Here is a 26,039-nt window from a genome sequence, read left to right on the forward strand (position 1 = left end):
TGTGCCCAGCCACGATTGCTGAACGGTACCATTTCATATGGCTGTTGAGTATTTGAAATGTGAATTTATTGGTCTCGCAAAATGGATGATATGAAAGCACTTGTTTGGCCTACTATGTGCAAAAGAATCTTAGACCTAATGTTTGTCATGACGATCCAATTTTTAAAACTGTCATACACAATCACCAGTAGGCTTATCAGGATAGCTTTCGACGGGGCTTCAGATCCCATTAACTTGACCAACATCATTTGTGGGTCAAGTGAATAACCATAGAAAATGACTAGTGCCTTCTTTACTGGTGGCATCCTGCTCATGACTGAGACTGACGACATCAGCCTATTCCATCGAAGCATTTCCTTCCAATTGAGCAATTTCTCGAAGCCATAAACGCTGAATAACCGTTTAACATCATCATTGTATAGTGGGAATTCAAGCACAACTGCATCTATTTAGAAGCAGCAAAAGATTATATGAAATTACTAAATAAATAAAAGTGAACAAGGGGCTTCTCTTTTAACATCTTAACAAGTCAATACGATTAAAGAATAAAGCAAAAAATATATATATCAATAGACAAAATATACAAATCAAGAATACAAGTAACTTGCACTTTGAATAGGCAATGCGTATTGAAACCTTAACAATGTACAGTGACATAACAAAGGAATCGCGAAGGGGGCAAAAAGATTTAACCACAAATATCTGAATGTGTCAGAAATTCTGATGCAACAGTTCCCATCAAGAGACTTGGAATAACAGACCATATTCTGGAAACGTGCTCAGGACCCTTTGGAACACACTATATGGCAATGGTAATGCTTGCACCTGTATGAGGATTTGGCGGTGTTTCTGTACTAGTGTAAGCACAGTCTTTTGTATGTCAACTTCATCCAAGGAACCTGCAGTCCCGCAACAATGTCTTATGGAATGCTTATAGCAAAAGTAATCACACAAGTCATTACACCAGGTAATAAAGGCCACGAAGGCAATCACTGTATTTTTGGAGTTTTTAACAGATTAATCCTTGAAATCTTCCATATCCAAAAGATATGAAACTAACACCATTAGAAGAATATAAGCAGAATAATCAACTTAACCTGAGGGATCTTATCTTATTAAGATATCATGGATTAAAATACAAATACAGAAAAGGCAAGGATTAATATGCAAATATGAAAGATTCTAGGTGCTACTCTGTAAAAAGCCCTTGTATCTTTTCATGGGCATGAGTGCTTTGATATGCCCCAAAACTGCAGCTTAAAGGGATTGGCATTCTTTCATTGATACCCAAATCTTGTAAGTTTATTTTTTTATCCAGAACAGGGATTGTTAGCAAAGTTAAGCAATTGGAATTGGCATGTAAAATCAGGCATTGAACTTAAAAATAAAATCTGAAAGGAAAATAGTCCAAGAAAATAATAGCTCATGCAAACTAAAAATTACTTGGGTCAATTTTGGACTGTTAACTTATCTACAAAGACATGGATCTTCACTACATGATGCAGTCAATTACTTAAAATCAGTTACCAGAATTGGACAGGCCCAGCCAGTCAGTGGGAAAAACCGGTGAACTGAACTGGCTCCCAGGCCATTTCAGTTCTCCTAAAAGACCCAAACTGCAATAGGAAAAGCTGTGCAATCCAGTGCTCGTCTTTCCCGTGAACCAGCAAACTGGTTTTTTTCAAATGAACATTACTAAACCAGCACAAAATGATAAATTTGTGCATGACTTAAGACTCATTAGTTATACACCTGTTCGCAGTTTTGTTCTTGGTGAGTTTGGTTCTTTCTGCCATGGTCCTTAGCACGGACACCTGCAGCTGCTCTTCCACCATGCACAGCTACCTAGTCTCAGTCAAATGCTCTCCCTCCCTTACTCCCTTAACCCCTCCCTCTCCCTTTCTTTTCATGGCTCAAGCCTCAATAGCACTTGCCGGGAAAAGCCTGCCCTCGCCCCTTGCTTGGCCGGCCAAGGGTCTTGAAGGCTCTGTTACTCACCCTACAGCTCTAGTAGTTAGCGCTCACTGGCTCATAACATAGTGGATCATTTTTCTTTGCCAAAATTTAAAAGATCAGATAAATCAGATTTCAAGATACTGGCATTGTCTTGAATTTTTGGTCATCTAATATACTCTCTGTTGGCCACTTCTAGAAAAAAAGTTTTCTCACAAACTGTTGTATTTCCAGTTAAATAAAATATCTTAGTCATTTAACCTAACATAGAACAATTATATGCTCAATTTTCTATCCATAGAATCACTATGAGTTGTTTTAAAATTTATATATTTTCATAATGTTCTGGTCCAGCCGGTCCGCCCAGCAGTTGAACAACTCACTCAGCAGTCCCAGCCCATTGGCGAGGTCGATCCAGTTCAGGTCTGATAACTGTGTGCAAATCCTTGTCTCACAATATGTCTGATTTGCCCTCCATTGGTGAAAAGATATATCCTTTGAATTTATATTGAAGTATGCGCATGCCGATTTATCAATACGTTTATACAAACAAGATGGCAGTAGATGGGATTGGTGCATAAGTTCTCTTCACAAAATCAAAAGAATCAAAAGTGTCTAATCCAACAAGCCTAATCTTATAGATAGGGGGTCAGCTTTACAAATCAAGGGATTCTCCATCAATGTTGAAGACTTTTGCAGTTGACTTTTACAGCTGTTGACTTGACATTGATCTTCTAACCTGGCGCTAAATTCCTCACCCAAACTACCTTTCTAACCTCAACATAGAAAATTAATCTTTTAAGGAGATAATGCACTACTTTTGCCACATGAATTCTCTAGTTCAATTTGATAAGCCTTGCTAGGAGTATAAGAGGTGCATATTACTTTTTCTTTTTTGGTTATAGAGCTGCATAGTACTTTAACCCAAGCCCATCAAAGCAGTCCCACTTGTATATTCCTTTTGGTTCAAGGACTCCAATTATAAGAAAAAAGTTTCACTTTGCAAAACTCTTCATCTAAGAAAGTAATTAATGTAAGAAGCATAAAACACACAATCTTGTTTGAGCACAAGTAAATCAAGTAGCCTATCCTATCAAACAAACTACTAAGATAATGGCAAGCTTACCCAATTCAAGCTCCTGTGCTTCATCTTCTACATCTCCTTCTTCCACCATCTCACTCAACTCATCAGCTGCTTTTGCGTATCTCTCCAAGAATTCTTCTTCTGTCTCTTCACGCTCATCCTCCTCAGAATCCTGAAAAAAATGGAACACATGCAATTAAAGTTATTTACCAGTTTCAAGATAAGCATGCTTGCACCTCAAAAAGTAAACAAAAAAAAATTCTTAATCGAGAAAAGCATTTAATCTAATGGATAGATCAATCCAGCATCATTTACCTCATCATCATCGCTCTCTTCATCTGAAGCTTCATTCTCTATGTCTCCTGCACCATCCTCCTCCTCCTCATCCTCCTGTCCAACCTCTTTCAGATGTATGCATGCCTCCATCAATGACACAAAGCAATCCCGATATATCTTAATGTCACTATCTGAAGGGGACCCCAGAAGCTGCTCGACCACCTTTGCTAACGTTATCACTGCATGACATGGTACCTAATATGAATCTTCACAAGGATTAAAAAAAAAAATTGATGTTTGGGAAGAAAGATGTGAATTAGCAGTTCAGAGGAAAACCCAAATGAAAAATTGATTGCAATGACAATCATCAAAATTATACTTAACCAAACTTACCAGCTAACTTGATCTCAGACTCCGATGACAGAGAAGGTTCAAAAGAGCTACTCGAGACATGAGCCAACCCACATGCCCATAACAAGAAACCATTATCCTTCTCCTTCTCTAGAATTTGCTTAATTTTTTCAGGATAAGATAGATAGCATGATGAAATAGCCAACAACAGAGGCTTCCAAAGCCCAGCAGGCCTGTTATGCGTATCTTTAAAACGAGAAAATGCTGCCTGTGTGAAGGCAACTGTGATCAACTGTTTGACAGTTCCTGTCTCAAATGAGAACCGTGGAATATTTAGTAATGCATGCACACATGAACAAGCCCTCCACATTGCAGATGGGTATGCTGTAATGGCCTCAGTGACAAAAGCAGAGATGCCTTCAATAATGGTGCGCGTTGAACCTGAAGAAATATGAGATGACATCCTTCTCATGAAAAAATCCGTATAGTCAACTCTTCTATGTAAATTGACAGCTTCCCTGATGGAACTGAAAATTGCCAAGTCTTCAATCTCTTCCCAAGCATGCCAATCCGCAATCAGATCAGACCATACTGCTAATAACTCTGTAATTTTCAATTCTTTAACTTCTTCCAATGTAATAACAGACTGCATAATAAATCCAAGCAATGCAGAAGCATCATCTATGCACGATGGAGGTGGTAACGTACTACATATTGCTGAATCCTGATCACCATCATATAAAGTTAGAATAAAAATTTTAAGTCGTTCATAGTTATTATAGTCAGTCATAAAATTAGATTAACTTAGAACTTTGAAGTCAAGTAAAATTATTTTGTGTTATTTAAAACACAGTTTTTAAACACATTTCAGAATTTTAACAGAAAATAATGAGTGTATGAACCTACCATAGGCTTCACAGATATGAGCCAAGCCTGTTGCAACAAACTTGAAAATGTCCTAGCAATCGCTGCCCGGCCACACTGCCACTCCTGATTTTGTTGCTTCTTGGTCTCGTCTGGCATATAATCCTGCCAAGTTTGGGCCATCACTGCTAATGCAGCAAAGCCCTGCTCAACCACCTAAAAGAAAACACAGAAAGTTCATTTTGTAACAACAATCAAAACACCAAAGAAAAGTGAATAAAAAAATGATAATATTAAAAGATGGCAGGTCAAAAACATAATCATACAAGGTCAAACTCCTTATTGGCTGACAAAAAAACTGGTGTCACATAGCGAACAAGATATGGGTGCTGATGACAGCAAATTTCCAAAATCTAGATACAATGGCATATGGCTATACACTTATAAGACTGCATGTAATAAATTTATATATTATCATGTCAGCAAATTTGTATGGCATGTAACAGAAAAAAGTTACTCTAACAAGTTTTCTGATCACATTAGATGAAAGCATAACAAAGAAATATATGCATAATTATAAAACATAATAGACCCAAAGCATCTTCAGGTACAAAAATATCAAACCCACATCATCATGTTCAACAAATACACTATCATTATCTTAAGCACCAGAACACTAAACTTCAGATGTCTTTTTTGTTGTTTCTCAGTAATTGCAAGCAAGGTTTTAAATACCAGTACCAAACTTTGTACCATATTTTCATTGGAACAATATGGAATGGGGTAGTACCAGTACTGATGGTACATGGTAAATTGTAAAACATCAAAAAAAAAGGAAGGGGGGGTCAAAAGTACAGTCAGTATGGTATTGTCAGTATGCACTGCTAAGCTGGTATGTACTGGTACAGATGGTTTCTGCATCTTGACACTCATACTGATTCCAGTTTGGTATCAGAACGGTACGATACTGACAGGACCATCGTTCTGGGGTTTTTTGAATCCATGATTATATGATATCCTTCTAGCAACCCTCACTTTGTAAAAAAATGAGACTAGTTATGGACAAGCATACTTACACCAACAGCAACATAACCACATATAGATGTCCATGTCAGACACAATGATATGGCAATTATCAGGTTTTGTTAATTAGACAATTTGCAATTCAGTGACCGGTCCAAGTTTCAGAAAACAAGACCATACCATAAAAAATTTACAATGCTTGCCGCATAGAATAAATATTTTACAGCATGGATATAAGGCTTGTTACTTGCATATGGTAATGACATAAGACCAGCATGTTCACCAGAATGCAATAAGCTACCTGAGGCCATGGCTCTGGGATAGGAGGTAGGTGCTTTGTAATAGCACCAGCAATGCTGGACACAATCACAGGAATATGAGTGGCCACATTCTGTTGCCCAGCCTCAACCACAGTTCCTGAAAGCTGAAACAAAAGAGAAGCCTCGCTTTCATCTTCACTACCCATCCCATTAACCAAGACTTGCAAGAGGGTGAGCCAGTCAGCCGGAACATAATCATTCTGCCAATGGTAACACATTGAAAAAAAATATATTAAATATATATATATATATAATCAAGCACTATACTTTCATAAATAAACTAAATTCACAGGGATATTCTTACTTCAAGAAGTTCTGCAATGGCCCCAGCAGCAGAAGCACGGACAGGATAACAATTAATATTGCCAATGTCTGACATGGTTAATGTCTTCATTAATGAACTATAAATGTCTGCATTCATAGCCTAAAAGAAACCGAGTATTATTAGGAACTGCATGCATCAAAGTATATCACAATATATACTGCATAAAATGTGATATAATCACCAAACTGTTCCAACTTTTTTATAAAGTAAATTGTGTATAAAGTTGGTTTAGCCAGACCAATCTGATATTTATTGAAAACAAGCCTAATTCCTAAGTAAAACCTTGAGCTTCCTCGATGAGTAATAAACCTCAAGAAAGAGACATCTCAGACTCTCAGGAAATTTCAAATAATACAACTCCACAGCAGAATGATTTTATACATCTGAATGCATGTGAGTGCGTACATTTCTCCATGTGTAACACGTGTATGTGTGTTTATATACATATAAGCATGTATATACACATACAGAGTTATAGAGACAGAAATAGTACATATACAAATATATTGACACAAAAACACGTCTATAGGACTTTCAAAATGTAATCCAACCTTCCTGAGACTAGAGCGTGGTCATTACATCTGATAGAAGGGCCATACACCAGCCAACTGGGAGAAGCATGTCTATGCATATTAGAATACCCTACGTCCGATTTCCTTTAAGAAAACCTAAAAATTATAAACATTTCAGAAAATCTAAATTTTAGTACGGAACATCAAAGAGCAAAACCTACTGTCTCCTTGGAGTATAATCTAAATATGCTTCTAAGACCTCACATGAGGAATAAATAGCAGCAAATTCTGACCTAGACCTACCAACCTGCCCAACATAAAAGAGTTCAGCAGATGACTTAATAAAAAAACCATGTTTGGGTTTAGCACCGGGACCCCACAAGTTGCAACGAGTTGGACCAACTCTTATAACCATGGTTTCAAACCTCAATGGGACATCCCGCAAGATGCCGAAATGCGGTACTAACCCAAGTGTCGACATGGGAGTGTCCCGCCATCATCCCAACATTTTGATCGGCGTATCCTAGGACATCCCCAGTCCCTAGTGTTTGGACAAAGCAGGATAGCAGCACGTCGTACTCTACGAGAAAATTGGGACAGCCCCATCCTACGGGATTTAAAACCTTACTTAAAACCTAGCCCCTAGGGCACTAAGATAGCCGTGTAATCTTGATTCAAACAACTAGGAACGTTCATAGCATACGGCAGTTTGATTTTTCACTTTAAGTTCTCCTTTCTCTCTCTCTAACTTTTTGTTTTGATGCTAAACCACGAGTCCTCTCATCTTGGACTTATTTCACTTTCATTTTTCAAGGTACATAACTAATAAGTGAAGCCATATTGGGTTAGTGGGTCAGGTATAGGTCCATATAAAACAAATAGTTTAGGTATGGGGTTAATCTTTTCAACCTAACTATAAACAGGTTTGGTATGGGTTGAAGGTTTTATTCCCTACTTGACTTGGTCCATTCCTACTCAAAATAAAAAGAAATGGAAATGTGTCAGTGTTACAGAGCATGAATTTCACAAATATTTTAAGAGTCCCATAAAAGAATCATGTACTATATATGCAATAAAGTACCTGAGGAAGACAGGATGCAAGCTCTCCTATTACCCAGTTTGCTGTAGAAATCAAATATGGAGAGCATTGACCCAATGAATATAATGGAAGTACTCGATTGCGAACCAAAGTGGTTGTATATTCTGAACTTATCTCTCTTAAGAACTGTAAGAGAAGATAGTTTAAAAACTGAAGAATCATTTCCATACCTTGGCTGATAAAACTTGGTTAAGATAAATATGCCAAAAAGGGGAAGAAAGCTTACATCTTGTAGACCTCCATATGCCATCAAAACACCATAATAACTGCCAAAAATTTGTCAATGACTCTTATGAATGAATATAAAGATTCCCAACAAATGCAAAATGATAATGCTTCAATCACAGGAGATGCTTAATCCAAGACAAAAATGAGTTCACAATGCTATTGCATTGGAACATCTTTTTGAAAAAGAAAGAAGGATCAAAATTTTCATCTATATACTCCAAAGTCCAAACCTGCATTAACTTACTCGCTCAAGATCTTAGATGATGTCTCTTCCCCATCAGAAGGCATGGGGAACTTGGATAAAAATGGTATCACCAATAATTCCCCAACAGATCTCTGATGTCTTCCTTTACTTTTGTCACCTTTCTTACGTTTTGAAACTGAAGAGATGGTAGGTGGACCCTGGAAGCACAACAAAGCAAAATAACTTAAATATATTTAAGAAAAGGGACTGCTCAAAAACCAGACCAGACTGGCTGGTATGACCAAGCCATCCAGCTCTTCTGATCCAGTTTGAAAGTGGACAAATCATCCGACATGGATGGTTTATGGGTGCTGGTTGCCATAGGGTTTTATGGATGATTGAATGAACAGTGCATACACACAAATCCAGATACTAAGTTATATCTAGTTATTCAGGCAACCACCAAGATATTAAATCATGGTTGGAGGAAAATTCAAATTTATAAACCTTTTTAATATATAACAACAACCTCCAAGAAGAAAAATGACATGAACAAGCCCAGCATAATGAACAGGATGGCTGAACAATTCTGGAATCTAGTCCAGATCAGACATGTTCTAAATTAATTATCTCATTCTTTTGACAACTCTGATAAACAGGACCCATTTAGAGGCAGAAATACAGTAATCTTGAATGAATCAGAAGGAAATTATTTTTGTTGGGAATTACAACCTTTGACATTGCAATAACACCAAGTAAATTAATTGCACTTTTTCTTGCTGTAAACAAGTCCTCAGCCCATCCTGAAATTTCATCCTGCATTGGAAATGGCACACCACATGAGCATGCTGCGAAATGACATTCAGGCAGGATATGAGAAAAAAGGAATCTGCAGTCTATCCAGCAGATATTCATACAAGATCAGATGGGAGATTCTTCCGAATGTACTCATCAGTATCTTCTTCCCACTCCACTATATCCTTCATGATAACAATGAATCAAAAGGATTAGAATGAGGGAATGAATCAAAGAACAAGTTATCTTCAAGAATTGGCAATGATATAGAGGTTGTTTTGAAATTGAAGGGTGCACGTTAGCAGGCAACATTAGGACTTGAGATTGATATAGAAAACAAATTGCTGCATTTTAAAAGCAACAAATAACAGGTTATCCTATGGTTTAAGTGACAAGAACTCCAATATATAATAGTAAAAGAAAAATCTAAACAAGCATTTGCAAACATGCATACCATAAATCAATTCTTAAATGAACAAAGGTGCATGAAATCCTAAGAACACTCTCCAAAAAATAGTAGTATAACATGCCCTTTAGGACTGCTTTCAAAGTGGATTCAAATATTGGAAAATTCCTATATAAGCTCATATAACTTCCACTAAGTATGCTGCCCCATAATACTGAATTAGACTTCTCTCAAACAACAAAGCACCACATTTAATGGCACCACTGGCAATGTTCTTCAAAGCAACTAAACTGAATACATGTGGATCTTTGTAACAAGGAAGCTTGCCTAGGGTGTTATAACTTCTTTTATAAAGTTGTTAATTCAATATTTCTATAAAGCTGACCCTGAATAATTGGGATGAGACTTCAAGGTTATGATTAAGATTACTAATGCAATACTTCAGGGTCTTTTAGTTGGGATAAACAAAGTCTGACAACTGAGATGGAAAATCATCTACTTTTTTGGCCAGGAGACTACATTTACATAGGCAAACATAGCCTTCTCTTGATGGAGTGCTGAGTCGCATTCTTCTAAATTTTTAATGCTTCATGAAAATAAGAACAAAAGGATGTTTGCTTTGGTCTAAAGAATTATCACAAAGAAAATTCAACTCAGATTTGGTACAAAGATCATTAATGTTAAGTTCACTAAAACAGAAGAGAAACAACAAAAAGGATTTGCTGCACAAATATGACATAATTTATCTAAGTTTAATTATCAAAGTGTATGCATGAGAAAATAGCTTTTGGGGATTCGTCGTAGCTGCATTACTTGCCTAGAGTTTACAATGCTAGGAATTTGATTCAACAGGTTGACATTGTATTAGAGTATGTAGTAAATGTGGAATTCAGTGGATCATATATGAACAGTAAAATTGACCCTCTCTAGATGGGATAAGGCTTGTTGATCTGCAGTATAAGATATTAAATAGTCATGTTAAAATCAAGAAAATCTTCACACTTGTGACTCAACAAGATTTTCAAGATGAAATGGAGAATTCAAAAGCAAGGTATGTTGTCTCGATATTGAGCCCCATACCGGTGCCACCCCGTTACTGTGTCTGTACACTCGGTACAGGGGCCGGTTCGGCGTAGCGAGTGTCTATACGTCCCCCATACCACATACTGATACCGAACCGGTACTGTACAACATATCCCGTACCACCCAATTTGGTACAATATGGAATACCTTGTTCAAAAGTCTTGTTGTACACAAACATGGGCAAATAGGTTATTTTTGGCTTTAATTCCTTGTAAATTGTAATGGCCTGGAAAACAAGAAATATTAACATTCTAGACTACTTCAGACCATTCTCTCTTCTCCATAACTCCTTCTCAAGACATCAACTTTAATAAGATTCATTTATGAGGTTGTTAGGGATAATCCTTTCAGCAAAACGTGGTAAAAAAAAATTTCAACCCTTTCTTGTTTAAAAAAAAAAAAGATTCCAGAAACTAGCAATCAGCATCTACCTGTGAAGTTAACAACAAATAGACAGGCTTATTTGGAGAGAATTTAAGGATATAATGGTAATCAAACTTTCATGCCTTCAATTAATTAAGGTTCCTTCTACAATTTATATTCATGCTGACCGACTCATGCTACACCAAGCACTTATTTCCATAGGGAACCTCTCCACATTTCGAGCAAATAATTTTTGACATTCTGGATTTCAATCATTGGTTGGTAAGAGATTTAGCCATTTTTATCTATAGATTTGGAGTTTAAGTTTATCAAATGGCTTAGAGGTAATTTAGTAGAATGCAGATGCAAGCTGTCCTTTAGGTTCAGCAGTGAGTAAATGTAAATTTGATTAAACAAGAAGAACTATTGAACTTTTTAGTCTATTTTAAAATATGCTTTTTTTGGCAGATTAATCCCTGAAATCATTCATAGTAGCATATTAATCTGTCTTTTTCAATATTTATATAAAAATCCTGGGAAAGAACTCTATTTGCACCAATTGGCCTTTCTGCTAGTATTTATTAATTGAACCAGTTAAAGTTAACCAGGATCGCCAAAGGACAAGATTGCCCACATCTTAACAACAAATGAGGCCCGAAACTTGGTCGTTTTTTGCTCACTTTGCCCTCTTCTTGCTCAGGACTTCTCCGCAACAGAACTAACAATGGAGTGTCATGAATTAAGGAATTGGTTAGGTTTAAGGACTAAGGGCAAAAATTTCCAAAGATATGAAATTAATAACATTAGCAGAAAGCATAATATACCATTCCATCTAGTTAAATTAACCTGAAGGATGTATAAGCAAAAAGTTACACGATTTCAGGGATTAAAATACGAATACAGAAAATGGGGATTAATATGCAATTATGGAAGATCTCAATCACTAATATGAAAAACCCTTTAAAATAGAATAATATCGCAATTGTGATAAAGTATAAATTAATTTCATAGCTGACATCTTACAAACAAATGGAGGGAATCATTGAAGAGGTTAATGCTCATCTTGATTTTTCTCTCATATTCTTAATATATGAAAGGGAGGAAAATGTGACTCAGTTAATATTTCAGAAACCTTCCTCTCAAAATGTTTACTTGTCATAGTCTATTTTGAACCATTACCCCTTCTATTGTTGGAGGAACTTGGTTGCAGAATTATAATGATAAGGAACCTGCTCCTAGTTAAATTCTCCAGAGATGTGAGGAAGATATATTGCCCCTTTTAGCAAACTGTTTCCGCATAAATATAGAAATTGTGATCAATCTAGGGGGTTGGCAGTGGAAAGGATGCAGCCTTCTAATATTCTCTGACTTTATGAAGGTAGAATGCTTTACACAACCTTTGCAACTCTTTAAATCTGTGGTATCAACTCCAAGATTCCTTTCATCCAAAAGGCAACTCTTGCTCAAACCCATGTAGCAGACAATAATACCACCTCGCCATTGGTGTTAACTAAGCATTATCAGAGAACAACCATACTAGAAATGTTTATTACTACAAACACAAGACACAGCTCACCTTCTGATTCAATGATAACACAGGGAAGATTGCTGAATCCAAAAGGGAAGAAAAATGTGGTGATACAAATCTCCATCCCTGCAAAGAACATTCGGAATTACAAGATAGAGATGAGACTTTCAGGGTTAATAAGGACAGGACAGGACCCGTTTAATGGAAAATGAACAACTTCAGTTATGTTACTTAGCAGACATAGAGGTAAGGCTGTCAAAGTGCAAAGTATAATATGAAGACGAGGATGTCTTTACTAAATTTTCAAGAGGGGTTGAAAATTTGCAATTGAATTGGTTCAAAGCAAGCAGATTGAGATGTAATCAGCAATGTAATTTTCTACTTAATTAGTATGAAACCATTAGACAAAACACACAACTCATTTATGCCACTTCCAACTTGAAAACAATAAGAAACTTACAGGGCCTGTCTCTAATATATGAGAAATTACATCAAATGCCAATGAAACAATCCGCTCTGACAGAGGATCGAGCTTCTGCATAACCTTCAATATATCAGAATCTCACAAGAATAAAGTACATGATGATGGACTAGCTTTATACAAATGACTCAGATCAGCACATAATATTCACATTGTACAGATCACATTTCTATCCTGGAAATTCTGCTGAGTACACGTGTACACACACATAAGTGAAAGTTATAATACACATAAGAAGGAAAATAAGGAAATTGCACACACTACCAAATTCAAGGATGAGGATCACAAAATAGAAATCAAAATATCGAATATAATTACAAGGTCTGAAATGTTTACTAAACAAGAAATCACATTTTCTGGGGGTAACATTAATATCATTCCAAAACCAATGCATTGTACCATGCCCTTAGGCCTACTCATTTGAGATAAGTTGATTGTTGATGAATAGGCAAGAGATCTCCAAAACATATGATTTTACATCAGAAGCTTTTACCCCGGTAAATCATGTCCAACAGTTTAGATTTCAATATTACAGCCTCCATTTTTTAAGTCAGCAGTGTGCAAACTCCTATATTTCCACCTCGCCTATGGCAATGCAAACAGCACATATAGTATATATACTCATATATATATATATATATATATATATATATATATATATATATATATATATATATATATATATATATGCACATGCATATATACATTTTTATATTAGAAAAACATGCATGAGTATTATGCAAACATATACAAAAATATATATACACACAGGCACGCGTGCGTGTACATAAACTAATTTTTGTGTGCAATGTTTATGTTTAATATTGCTTTCCTAGAATTTTATGTAGCAGCTCTGAGCACATTTGTCCCTGCAGTCTATGTCATTAGTTGATTTTCTTTCTGGATGTTTACAAATGAAAGTATGTAAATGGAGGCAAGGGGAGCGAAACTCAAGATGGTGTACACAAACTATCAATTATGCATAGACACATGTATAAAACATAAAAAACACATATTCATGCTGTCTAAATAGTTCATGCAAACTTAAGATTATCCAATAATATATTTTAAATTGCAAACTCTCTATCATCGCATAACTACAAGAAAATAACATGGAACAGAAAAACTTACAGCAATGCAAGTGCTCTGCTTGGCTAGTTTGAAAGCACAATTAATGATGCTCGGCATCAGCCTGAGAGAGAAAGCAAGATGAGATGGAAGTATAATTAAACAAGATGAGAAAATGATATGTTACTTGTCAGTATGCTTCCGATGGCGAGTGACCAAAGTGCAAAAAATGATTAAGCTTCTTTTTGCAGTCTTCAGCCTCAGCATCGATCCATCTTTGGAAGAAGTACGATCTAAACTCAATGAATCCAGTATTCGGAACAAGTCGTAGCAAAAAGAAGGCAAAAGTGGGCTCAATGCAGATGGCATATATGACCTCACCTATATAGCTAATATATTGTAAATATCCAATAAAGAAGTACAGATATCAGGAAATTGTAATTTCAAAGTTACAATAAAACAGAAAAAATTTGTCATTTTATCTCACAAAGGATTACAACTAAGAGATCGATTAGAACCATAGGAATAGCTAGTACTCAGATTATTGACTCTTTGTTGCATACTTCAAATAAAAAAGTCAAACATGAACAACATATAACCACACGTTAACTATCTATATATTTTTATAAAAAAGACAACTATCTGTGTGTAACTATGTATATGGAACAGACTGACAAGCAAGTGTTCTAGATGAGAAAGCCAAGCAGGTTCAAACATTTAGCTCTCAGTTAGCCCATAACGCAGTCGCATAAATTCAAGCATCATCTATGGAAGCACGAACATGTTAATGTAGAGGTTTTGTTGCCTATTCAACCACAATAGTACATCTAGATAATTGAAAAACCATACTATTCAATCATGGAATGTGGTACCGACCCAAACAACCCGGTTCGAGGCATATCAAACCAAATCAATGGGGAACCAGAACAGTTCACCTTGTCGGCTCGATAAATAGGCCAAAACTATTAAACAAGCCCAACCGGTTCTCAAAACCCCACCCCCACCGTGGATTCCACATCCACCGGCCCCTTTGCCTCCTCCACTCAATCCACTCGCGATCACCCACCAACCGCCCTGCATCCTTCAAAGCCTTCAACCCCCACCTACCATGGATCCTTCTCTCCTCCAGCCCCTTCGCCTCCTCCAGCCTCTCCCCCCTCCCCCACTTTCCCTGTCCATCCCCAACTAAGACCACTGAACCTAGGAGGCCTGGCTACAGATTGATCCATGCAGGTGACTCCCCCCTTCTCTCTCTCTCTCCCCCCCCATCCCTCTCCTTTTTCCTCTTTGTCTTCTTGTCTCGATACTCCCCGGAACGGCATGGTATAGACCCGTATTGTATGAACCAATCGCCGGCCGATACCCCATCCAATACCGGTTTGGCGTACCTTGCTATAGAGTAGAGCTGATCATGGGCTGGGTCGCGGGCCTAAACTATATTCAATTTTCGTCGGGCTTCGGACCGGGCCTATTTAAAATTTCATATTTTCTATGCCCAAGCCCAGCCCATTATCACCTCTACTATAGATGTTTTGTCATAGTATTATAAGCAGCAAAAAAAAGCCCCATAACATCATAACCTGAATCTTAATGCTAAAAACTGTAAAATATTGTATTGGTATAAACATAGTCTTGTAGAACTATAACTTCTTACATTCAATTGAATCCCTACATGTACAACTTCTATTCATAGCAGGTTTATTCTCCAAGCAGTATGCTAGTCATGATGTGTCTACATGGACATGGCAATCTATTAAATGACTGAATAAATGCTATATTATCTATGGATGTATGTCCAAGCCAACCCAGTCATTTGCATAAAACTTCATAACATTTAAGAGACCAGATAAAGAACTTACAGCAAAATACATGCACTTGCATATGATAAGAAGGATTTGTTCAAATTCTACTTGTATCCTATCTTGAAGCGATAAAGCCTGTAATTAAATCATAGGCAGAGATAAATATTTGACTGAGACTCAGAGAAACAGCCAAGAAATATATAGAATATAATGTACAACCTTATCAACAAAGTGACGGAATGTTGCTTGTAAAGGTACAAGAATGTCTTTTGCTATCAGCTCCAACTGTGATGGCATGGGTTCCTTTGGAACTTTTGGATTCATAAAGTACTGGACAATATCCAACCAATCAACTAGAGTAATAGGCAAAAGCAAAAAAGAGAAATATACAGATATCCCCTAATTTGTTCAAGTCCAGCATCACGCTTATTGCCAACAATAAAAACCATGAGATGTCCATATAAAAGTACTGAAGAAGATAAATAAAATCACATCCAATGGCCTAAAGCACATATCTAACAAAAAATGGTTCAGCTCAAAAACATGTTTAAGAAATAATTCTATAGAGAAAATGCAAAAGAAAGAAAATCAAGGTGCGTGATTAAGGAAAAGCCAGAACAGTAACTCCAAAAGAGCATAAACAAGGGGGCTTCCAAAGAGCAGTAGAATTTTGTACAAAATCAAAGTCTAAATGAGAAATGGGATGCAAGAAATCTACCTACAGTCAGCATTGACAGCATTCCTCCCTTCAGATATGATTAAATTCAAATTCATGGAAAAACAAAAATATTAGAAAACCAATTATGACTGTGGCGGGTCACAACTATCTACTAAAAGAAGCTTTATTATGATAGATTGCTTTCATTTTTATCAATTGCTTCATAATCAGCATCATCAACATCTGAGCTTTTTTTTCAAATAGATTAGAGAAGAACTCTAAGTTGAGAAGGCCCTAGTGAAAGATTGAACAAACTCTATACCTAGTTGTCAGCTTGGCATCAACCCTTTAAAATGAAAAAAAGGGCGGTCCAATGCACAAGGCTCCCACCATTGCGGGGTTTGGGGAGGGTCAGATGTACGCAGCTTTACCCTCGCATGCGGAAAAGGCATTTCCATGTTTCAAAAGTCACAATAGAGCAAGCTTACCATGGTGCCCAAGCTCACCCTCAGACATCAACCCTTTAAAATACGGAGGCAAATTCCTGCCAAGGCAAATTTAGGCAAGAGCGAGGCAGGTCATGCAACCTGCAAAGTCAGTTGGCAGGCAGAGAAATTTACCTTTCTAATTGCAGTTTGAGCTCATGCGACCAAGAAATCACCCTTCAAAACTCCCCTAGGCTTTTAAAGAGTCTAGACAAAGGGGGGATTTATGATACTTTTCATATAAGGGGCTTATCTCTATGGCACCAAGAGCCCATCAGCCAAATGAAATGCAGTCCCAATATCAATTTCCTAATAAGGAAAGGCTGAGAAAACATATGCACTAATAAGTTCAGAAAACGTACCTGAAATGGTCTAATTACTGTTTTAAGTACTGTAAGTGCATTTATGGTGTTCCACTGGGAAGATGCGCTTGGACAAATGAGATTGCTGTTTTGAATGACTGATTTTAGTTCAGGGACAAGTTCAGGCCATGAATCCTCCTTCACAAAGTCTTTGGCCACAATCAAGTGAAACTGCACAAGATAATAAAAAGTGAATAATCTGCCATTTAATGGTGCAAAGACAAAATTCAGAAGCTAGTATTTGATAAGAAAAAACAAAATGCTTTAATAAAAGTTTGTAAATTTTACTACAAACTTTCTAAGAAGAGAAACCAACCAAAAAGACAAACATAAATGCAGCCATCATTCATCATTGTTGACTGCAGAAGGGCAATTGACAAGGGAGACATGATGACTGAATTCTGCACTTCCATCTCCACCACAAAGTGAGGCATCGCATGCAGATGTCAGTAACCACTAAGTACTATACATGGGTTTGAGGCAATTGGACAGATCTAGTACTCCAAAAAAGTAAAAAAATGGTGTGTCACTAGCAGAAGCTCATTATTTTTGTCACTAACGTTTCACTAAGAAAATTGGACGTTCTTTTGCTCAAGTTTAGAGGCATAAATTGTTTGCACACTTCAAGGGAGAACACATGCATCTAAATATTGGTCACTCATTGCGATAACCAAATCTCTGGCTCTTAAAAACCTTGGGTACAAGGCATTACCTCCCATTACTCAAAAAGGAAAGGGAGAACTCAAGTCCCACCAACTTCGGCTCTTTGGACAAAGTGGACCTGTTGGACTGGTATCAAGATTTTTTAAACATTGAGGACTCTACCCAGATGTTGGAGGTAGAAAGGGGAAACACAGAAGGAGGGCAGCCAGAATTTAGTTAAATAGATAACAAATACTAAAACTTATCCTTGCATATTATTAAAAATGCAACCAGTGAAAGCAATTGATCATCTATGGCTTAACAGGTTAGCTAGGTTTTAGCCAACCCATGGTTATAGGGAGATGCATCCTGAAGACAGATCTTCTAGGAAGAGCATACCGACACAAAACTCATGAAGTTCAAAAACTATTACAAAAGTAAAGCATCATTAGCAAGGGTGGTTGTTTCCGAAGGGTGTATAATTAGAGTCAATGCGATATTTCAAGTACAGTAAGAGTGACAGTTCTCAGGTTACTCTTGTTAGAGTCTCCAACTTCCAAAGCGAAAAAATATACATAGTAGACAAGATGATAAGTTGGAAATGCTTTTGACAATAGAATTCCTGCACGCATATTTCCTTATGGCCTATTCAAGGAAACAGATACGTACAGCTTCAACTAGAACTTTCAGAACTGCAGGTTCCACTTGAAGCAAGGCTAGGGCAAGCTGGTTCCGGAACTCATTATGCAGTTGAGAATTAGATGGATCTTCCTCCATGTGGTGCCTCGTGAAGTTCTTTAAATAGGTGGCTGCAGCCACTCTTAGCCCTTGGCGGTCGCCTCCTACAATCACATAATCTCACGCGTTTGATCATACAATCCAGCTAAAAAAATCACATCATTCTCTTACATAATTACCCAAAAGCAAATAATTAAACAACCCAACAAGAAAGCTAAACCATTCTTCTTCTTTCCTAGTTAAGGGGAAAAAACATATGGGAAACCTTGAGCACATCTTCTCTTAAGAATCTTATCTTTTTCTTATCAGAATACCAGATAAATAGTGAAAACTCGAGATTAGGCAGGAATTGAACAACACAACACACACTCCAAACTGCTGTTCTTCTTCCTCGTCATCCCTAAGCTATTCGTGCAAATTTTTTTGATCTCAAGAGTGGAGGCATTGAATTGATCACCGATCAGGGGTAAGAGATGATGGCATCCCTGAGAGGATTCGACGAAGAAAGAGACGGGAGAGGGAGGACCGACCTGTGGCGATGACAATGAGGGAGATGGGAAAGTGGGGCAGGAGGGAGAGGCGATCGAGGCCGTCGGTGGCGGAGGAGACATGGGCATTCTCCGGGCTCAGGGTGTCACTCAGGAGGCGGGAGACCTCGGGAATTAGGGTTTCCATAGCAGAATTTGGTCCGCCGCGCCGAAACCCTAATTTTGGAGGCAGAGAAGACCACCGTCGAGTTTCGTTAGTGTTCGGAGAGAGGCGGCGGTATTTATATATGGAAAAAAAAATAAAACGAATAAAAAGAACTGGCGGGAAAGATGTGCAACATGATTGTTTGGCGGGTATTCTTTAGCGTCCATTTTATGTCATTTCTTTTAGTTTTCCTTTTTATTACCATGATTGTGTTGATGCGGACCGTTTGGTCCAACTTTAGACAAGAAGTTTTCCATATCTCAAGGCTTAAATAATGCATTGTACCATTATAATACACACATCAACACCACAATGGTTGTAACAGTTAATATTTACCTGGAAGAGATAATTTCAAACGTTTACTATTTAAATAACAACTATTACATTGGTTGTCATAAATAATGATTGTTATATAGTAGTTCTTATAATGGAGTTATCATAGCCATAATTTTATTTCACTTTTTATTGGATAAATAATATTTTTGTGAATGATTGTCAATTTTGGAGGAAAAAAAATGATGAAAAAAATGAATTTTGAAATAACTAATATTTTATTTGGAGAAAAGTGCAAATAAAAATAATGTTCAGTACTTATGTTGTATTGGATTGCTATAATTGTAACTAATGTATTATATATAACATAATAAAGGGTAGCTGAAACCATTATAACGTCTATTATAATGGTTGTAACATCATTGTTCAAAACCTTGCCATATCTAGGCCATATTAGTGACAAAATAGAGCACATGTTTGCCAATACTATTTGCAAGATTCTATCTGTGAATAATTTAATCTTCAACTCCGGTCTCTGTCACGTGGGGCCACATAACTCCGGTCCCATCCGTCCGAAGTGCTCGTCCGAAAAGAAGTAAGTGCATGAACTACTCATCAAGTCCTTCCGTCCGAAGCGCTTATTCGAAAAGCAGTGCATTAACCACTCATCAACTCCTTTCCTCTTTTTCCTCTTCTTCCTCCTCCTTCCATCAAATCGTCCCGATGAACTTCTTGCGCGAACGATCATGTCGGCGTGCAAATCTTCCCAAAAATAGACAATTTACATGGACGGCAGATCTTTAATCCCGCATGAAATTTTAATGCCGTCGTTTAGTGACAGCGCAGCGAACAGCGGTCCAGGGGGGTCGCTTGGTTCGGAGAAAGGCTCCATGGGATGCTTGCTTCTTTTATACGGCCGCCGCGGCTACCCCCCACCCACAATCGCACCCATCACCCCTCCTCCCTCGCGTTTAAATCTCTCTCTCGGCTTCCATCTACCTCCTTTCGAAGCCATCACTCCTTGGAAGCTCGAATCGAGGGTTTGAGAGCTTTCGAAATCGATCTCCGAATCGATCCAAGGAGGACGAGGAGGAGATGGCGAGAAAGAAGATCCGGGAATACGACTCGAAGCGGCTCCTCAAGGAGCATCTCAAGCGGATCGCCGGTATCGACCTCCAGATCTGCTCTGCCCAGGTGAGCTCTTCCGATCTCGATCTCGTTTTCTGCGTGGTTCGTGTGGTGATTGATCGAGAATTGGCGGAAAAATTCGTCTCTCAGTCGAAATATGGGAGATTTCTTCTTTTCTTTTTAGCAAAACGAGTGCTTGTTTGATGGAAAAGGGAGCAAATCTGTGATTAGTTTCATGTACCTTTGACTGTTAGACTGTATTCTAATAATCTATGCTTTTTTTTAAAGTAAAAATATGATGTTTCTTTGATTGGATTATCAAGTGCATTTTGTTGTCCCGGTTTTCTGCCTAAGGAGGTGTTTTTGACGTTCGATTCTGGTAGCTTTGCAACATTTTATGAGACTTAGATCGTGAAATGTTTTGGATTTAATGATAAAGCGGAACCTGTTTACTTTTCCTCACTGATTCTAGCATAAAATGAATTTCCTGGTTATTGATTGGATGATTAGCTTTCGCTCTTCGATTCTTCGAATTAGTGGTGATCTTTTGTTAATATATTTATGTTGGTTAAATAAGGTCACGGAATCTACGGACTTCACTGAGTTAGTGAAAAAAGAGCCATGGCTTTCATGTATGAAACTGGTCGTGAAGCCTGACATGCTATTTGGGAAGCGAGGCAAGAGTGGTTTGGTAGCTCTGGACTTAGATATTGGACAGGTGGCTCAGTTTGTGAAGGAACGCCTTGGAGTTGAGGTGATTTTGGGATTAACATTGTTTAAGTTTTTAATTATTTACCGAGTCAGTGATTATTACTAGAATAAAATGTATTCCAATTTAATTTCATATAAGGTTGAAATTGGTGGGTGCAAGGCCCCAGTCACCACATTTATAATTGAGCCATTTATTCCCCATGATCAAGAGTACTATCTCTCGTTTGTCTCCGAGAGGCTTGGTTTCACCATCAGCTTCTCAGAATGTGGTGGAATTGAAATTGAAGAGAACTGGGACAAGGTTAAGACTATCTTTCTTCCTAGTGAGAAGCCTATGACGTCCGAGGCATGTGCTCCACTTATTACAACCCTTCCCCTGGAGGTGAGGTGCATTTCTTCTACATATTACGTATCCATTTTGCTCGCATCAGTGTACCAAATTTTTAGTTTTGGTACCTGATTTCTGAACATAATGATTTTTGCTATTGGTTAATCTTGTTTAATCTGTTTCCTCCTACTTTACATGCTCTAGTTTGGTGACTTACTTTAAAATGTTATAACTATGCTGATAATACTTATCACAAATATTGGCTCAGGTACGAGGGAAAATAGGAGACTTCATAAGAGGGGTTTTTGCTGTTTTCCAAGGTATGCTGGGAGACAGATCTACATGACCACTTTTCTAATACTTATTAAATTAGTTTAATAATCCTGTATAAAACTTCTTTAAAAGGCCGTATGTGTAAATGGCTGTCTATAATCTCAGTATACTGAAATTTTTTTAGTAAGTTTCATCTCGTAAACTTTTTCTTTCTTTTGCCATTTCATTTACTGAATACATAGATCTGGAGACTTTTTTGATTTGTCCCAATTATATCTGCCATTTTGTTGATATATCTTTTTCTGGCATGGAATTGATCAAGTGCATATATCACAGACTTGGACTTCACTTTTCTTGAGATGAACCCATTTGGTTTGATAAATGAGGAGCCATACCCCTTTGATATGCGGGGAGAGTTGGATGACACTGCTGCATTCAAGAACTTCAAGAAGTAGGTTTTATGCCGCAGGCATTATTATCATCTTATCAACATTGTTTCACTTGAGAATCTTGTGTGTATTTATATGCTGATGTGCAGGTGGGGGAATATAGAATTTCCACTTCCTTTTGGTAGAGTCCTGAGCCCTACAGAAAGCTTTATTCACAAACTTGATGAAAAGGTGGCAATATTTCCTAATTTACATTTATTACCAATTCATGTTTATATAATTTGATCAAATGAAAAGTAACAATATTTACGCTAATACCATCTCATGCTATACTAGTTACTTCCAATATTCGCGCTGAAGTTGAGTTTAAATCTTCTTTCCTCCTAAATAATCCTTATCATGATGAATTAAATAATGATTTATTCAATATTGATGAAAATGGAAGAAAAAGGGGTCTCTCAGGGCTTCGCCCATGGTGGCACTCACCTTTTTAGGGTTTTTTTTTTCTCTTCCTTCCCCCCTCCTTCCATAGATTCAACAATTCTATTTCCAAGACTATCATACATCGTCCTCTGTTTCTAAAGATGAGTGATAACCGTGGGCATTGAAGAAGGGCTAAGGCTCAAACAATTAAGTGTGATGGATTGGAGTTGGGTTAGGCTTCCTTTCGCACCTAGGTGGACTTTTTTTGCTTGGCAGTACTAGTATATGAGTCGACTGAAAATTCAAGCCTAAACATGGCCTTGGATAGAAAACACAGAAACAACAAAAAATATAAACTAAGTATAAGATGGAGTCCCGAGACTACATCACCACGTCATATGGATTTTATGTTGTTGAATACTTTTTGTTTTGATATTCTTTTTAGTCTGTTAAACTTCAATATTGAATCCATTGAGTTCATCAGACATGTATTTTCCCCTCCAGTTGGATGTTTTGCTCCTGTTATAATTTTGTTAGCTATACGATCATTGTCCCTATGAACAGAGACAGGACTCGGTAGGGTTTCCCAATACTCCATAATCTTTCAGGAGGTGTTTGGTTGCCATTGAGTTTTACTAAAATAGATATCCATAAATCATGATCCTGTAAAACAGGTTTTATGAAAAAATGTCTCTCCCTTTTTATTATTATTTTCAGGTTTTATGAGTTGTTTCTTTTGGCAAAACAAATTTTATGAAAACAACCAAACAATTGTTTTAGTAAAACCCATTCATTTTGTGTTTTTTATATACCCATTTTAATAAAACTTGTCAACCAAATAGCCCCATAAGGTGCTATGTAAGTTTCCACACTTTAAAGCATATGCTGATTCGTGGTTGCCAATGCTTCAATTATATCCTGTAGAAACCTTTCTCACAAAATCCATGCAACTTGTTATAAAATTCTTAGATTGCTAAGCTACTGGCTGAATTACCTAATGGTGGCTTGCATCTGGCACATTAGGATGGAATATCTAGCAAAAACTTTGTGGGAAAAGCTGGTACTGTCCAGGAAAAATCCTGAATGGGATCCATAAATGTTCTTTATGATTTCCAATATGCTTACTGTTAGGTGGAGCGAGTGAAATCCTTGAAATATTCACAGCTTGCCAGCCAGCACAGATAGCAGTGTATTTCTATTTTACTCTATTTTCCATTTTGTTCTACAGTCTTGTGATGTAATGAATTAGAGATGTAATTGCTACATTTAGAAAGAGTACTAATTTTTGCATGTTTTTCCATTTCTATAAGAGGTCATTTCAGATTTGATCTTATGTGTCGGGGGTACATTTCAGCGTCACAAACCATTCTTTTCCACACCAGAATTCTCTTTCTGATATTTATGTTATGAAAGAAAAAGTACAAAAATGAAAAAAAAAAGATCATTTTTTTCCTTATTTGATCGTATCAGAAAGGAACTTTGGGATTGCTAAATCACAGACAAAATAAATATATAAAGCAACAGAACCATCATAGTATTTTGAGAATGCATGCGATTTGCCGAGCTTTGCCTAGAGCAAATATATGATATGCTAAGCTATTTCATTGCAGACTAGTGCCTCCCTGAAGTTTACTGTTTTAAATCCTAAAGGACGCATATGGACCATGGTGGCTGGTGGTGGTGCTAGTGTCATATATGCTGATACCGTAAGCTTACATTTATCCATGTCCTTTTGCATGGTTTAATAAAATTTTGAGATCTCTTTGGACTTCATAGATTCAGTTTGAACTTACATGGCAGCAGATTGCTTTTAGGGGTATGAGTCATAGGAAGTGACAGAATATAGGCCTGGTGCAAAAGATCTGCCAGCAAAACTAACCTTTTTATTTTTTTATCACTTTATTAGGTTGGTGACTTGGGTTATGCATCAGAGCTTGGAAACTATGCAGAGTACAGTGGTGCTCCTAATGAGGACGAGGTCCTGCAGTATGCTAGAGTGATACTTGATGTAAGTTCTTGTTCAATTCATTATCTTCGGTCTTCATCCTATTTTTGTGCTTCAGGCACTTCTTCCATTTTATTCACCTATAACTATGGTTTCTTTATGCTATTGTAGTCTGCAACTGTTGATCCAGATGGCCGAAAGAGGGCTCTTCTCATTGGGGGGGGTATAGCTAACTTCACTGATGTTGCTGCTACTTTTGGTGGCATTATCCGTGCCCTAAGGGAGAAGGTTTGGTTGATCAACTGATGCAGTGATTTCTTATCTTTTCTACTTTCAGTGTAAAACAAATATTTTCACCTTTTCTTGCAGGAATCCAAGCTAAAGGCTGCCAGGATGCACATTTATGTCCGAAGAGGTGGCCCTAATTATCAAACAGGTCTGGCCAAAATGCGGGCTCTGGGTGAGGAGTTGGACATTCCTATTAAGGTAATAATCTGCACTCATTTCCTGTTCTTGTATTAAACATGAAATTTCATTTGGTCATTCACCAATTCTTGCCATGCGGGTTACAACTTGAACAAGTTTTATACCCTTCCTCAGCTGCTGCTTCTACCAACTATGCCAGTTGCATAGTGGAGAACTTTCAAGGTTTCTAATGGATACTTACCTGAAAATGATGCATGATGATTTATTGTAGGTGTATGGGCCAGAGGCAACGATGACTGGAATTTGCAAGCAAGCTATTGATTGCATCATGTCTGCTGCATAATTTTGATTTCATTCTCCTTTTGTTTTTCTCCATCTATTTTTTGTCGAGCAAAAATCAGAATTCAGTGATTTATCCAGAGTGGATGATAAAAAGAGAACATTTATAGAGAATTAATGAGTCAATACTATCCACAATTTGGTTGCCTTCTCGAATTTCTGCAGTGCAACTTGTGCTGAGTCAATGTAGTTTTGTTCTAATAGAAATTTTCTGTTCCAGCTTGAATTTCCAGTGATTTTGAGCTTGATGTGTGGAAAGTTTGCAGGGCATTCTTTTTCATGTTACTAGCTTACATGCCTGGTAGATGTGTTGAATGAACTTAATTTTCTAAATCTGAGAATCAGATATGGTAGTCGGTGAATATAGTTTTACCTTTGAGTGGGGTCATTTTAATGCACACTGTCACATGTTACTTTACCATGGTTTCTAACTCCATCGAGATGAAGCTTTCAAGAAGTCTGGTCATATTATCAGCTTGAC

General features: G+C 37.3%; 2 protein-coding genes across 6 annotated transcripts; one reads left to right on the forward strand and one right to left on the reverse strand.

Moving 5' to 3' along the window:
* Window positions 1-511: 511 nt before the first annotated feature.
* Window positions 512-19,490, reverse strand: LOC103721588 (ARM repeat superfamily protein). 5 transcript variants are annotated; one of them, XM_088717087.2, is made up of 22 exons: window positions 19,161-19,371; window positions 18,562-18,734; window positions 17,251-17,421; window positions 16,726-16,990; window positions 15,965-16,075; window positions 15,803-15,880; window positions 14,131-14,324; window positions 14,007-14,067; window positions 12,855-12,929; window positions 12,443-12,520; window positions 9,137-9,199; window positions 8,952-9,035; window positions 8,280-8,437; window positions 8,034-8,073; window positions 7,790-7,933; window positions 6,176-6,295; window positions 5,853-6,071; window positions 4,571-4,744; window positions 3,707-4,388; window positions 3,353-3,552; window positions 3,080-3,209; window positions 512-899 (listed from the first exon to the last, which is right to left on the reverse strand). In XM_088717087.2, the coding sequence occupies exons 5-22, from the start codon at window positions 16,067-16,069 to the stop codon at window positions 739-741; spliced, it is 2,766 nt and encodes a 921-aa protein (XP_088573213.2). In that variant the 5' UTR covers window positions 16,070-16,075; window positions 16,726-16,990; window positions 17,251-17,421; window positions 18,562-18,734; window positions 19,161-19,371; the 3' UTR covers window positions 512-738. The 5 variants fall into 5 exon arrangements, 4 of the variants coding, with proteins under 4 accessions (XP_088573213.2, XP_008810076.4, XP_008810077.4 ...); XR_606331.6 differs by lacking the exon at window positions 16,726-16,990 and having other exon boundaries at window positions 3,353-3,568; window positions 19,161-19,393; XM_008811854.6 differs by lacking the exon at window positions 16,726-16,990 and having other exon boundaries at window positions 19,161-19,488.
* A 727-nt stretch (window positions 19,491-20,217) lies between these two features.
* On the forward strand, window positions 20,218-25,790 carry LOC103721595 (ATP-citrate synthase alpha chain protein 2-like). The gene is made up of 11 exons (XM_039119732.3): window positions 20,218-20,790; window positions 21,302-21,478; window positions 21,575-21,817; window positions 22,032-22,083; window positions 22,373-22,487; window positions 22,575-22,656; window positions 24,459-24,554; window positions 24,755-24,856; window positions 24,965-25,081; window positions 25,163-25,279; window positions 25,491-25,790. Exons 1-11 carry the CDS (start codon window positions 20,692-20,694, stop codon window positions 25,560-25,562), a joined length of 1,272 nt encoding a protein of 423 aa, XP_038975660.2. The 5' UTR covers window positions 20,218-20,691; the 3' UTR covers window positions 25,563-25,790.
* Window positions 25,791-26,039: the final 249 nt, after the last annotated feature.

This window comes from Phoenix dactylifera, chromosome 2, assembly GCF_051530095.1.
Source record: "Phoenix dactylifera cultivar Ajwa chromosome 2, Ajwa_hap1_PhDact_Kaust_v1.1, whole genome shotgun sequence".
In the NCBI taxonomy this organism is placed as follows: domain Eukaryota; kingdom Viridiplantae; phylum Streptophyta; class Magnoliopsida; order Arecales; family Arecaceae; genus Phoenix; species Phoenix dactylifera.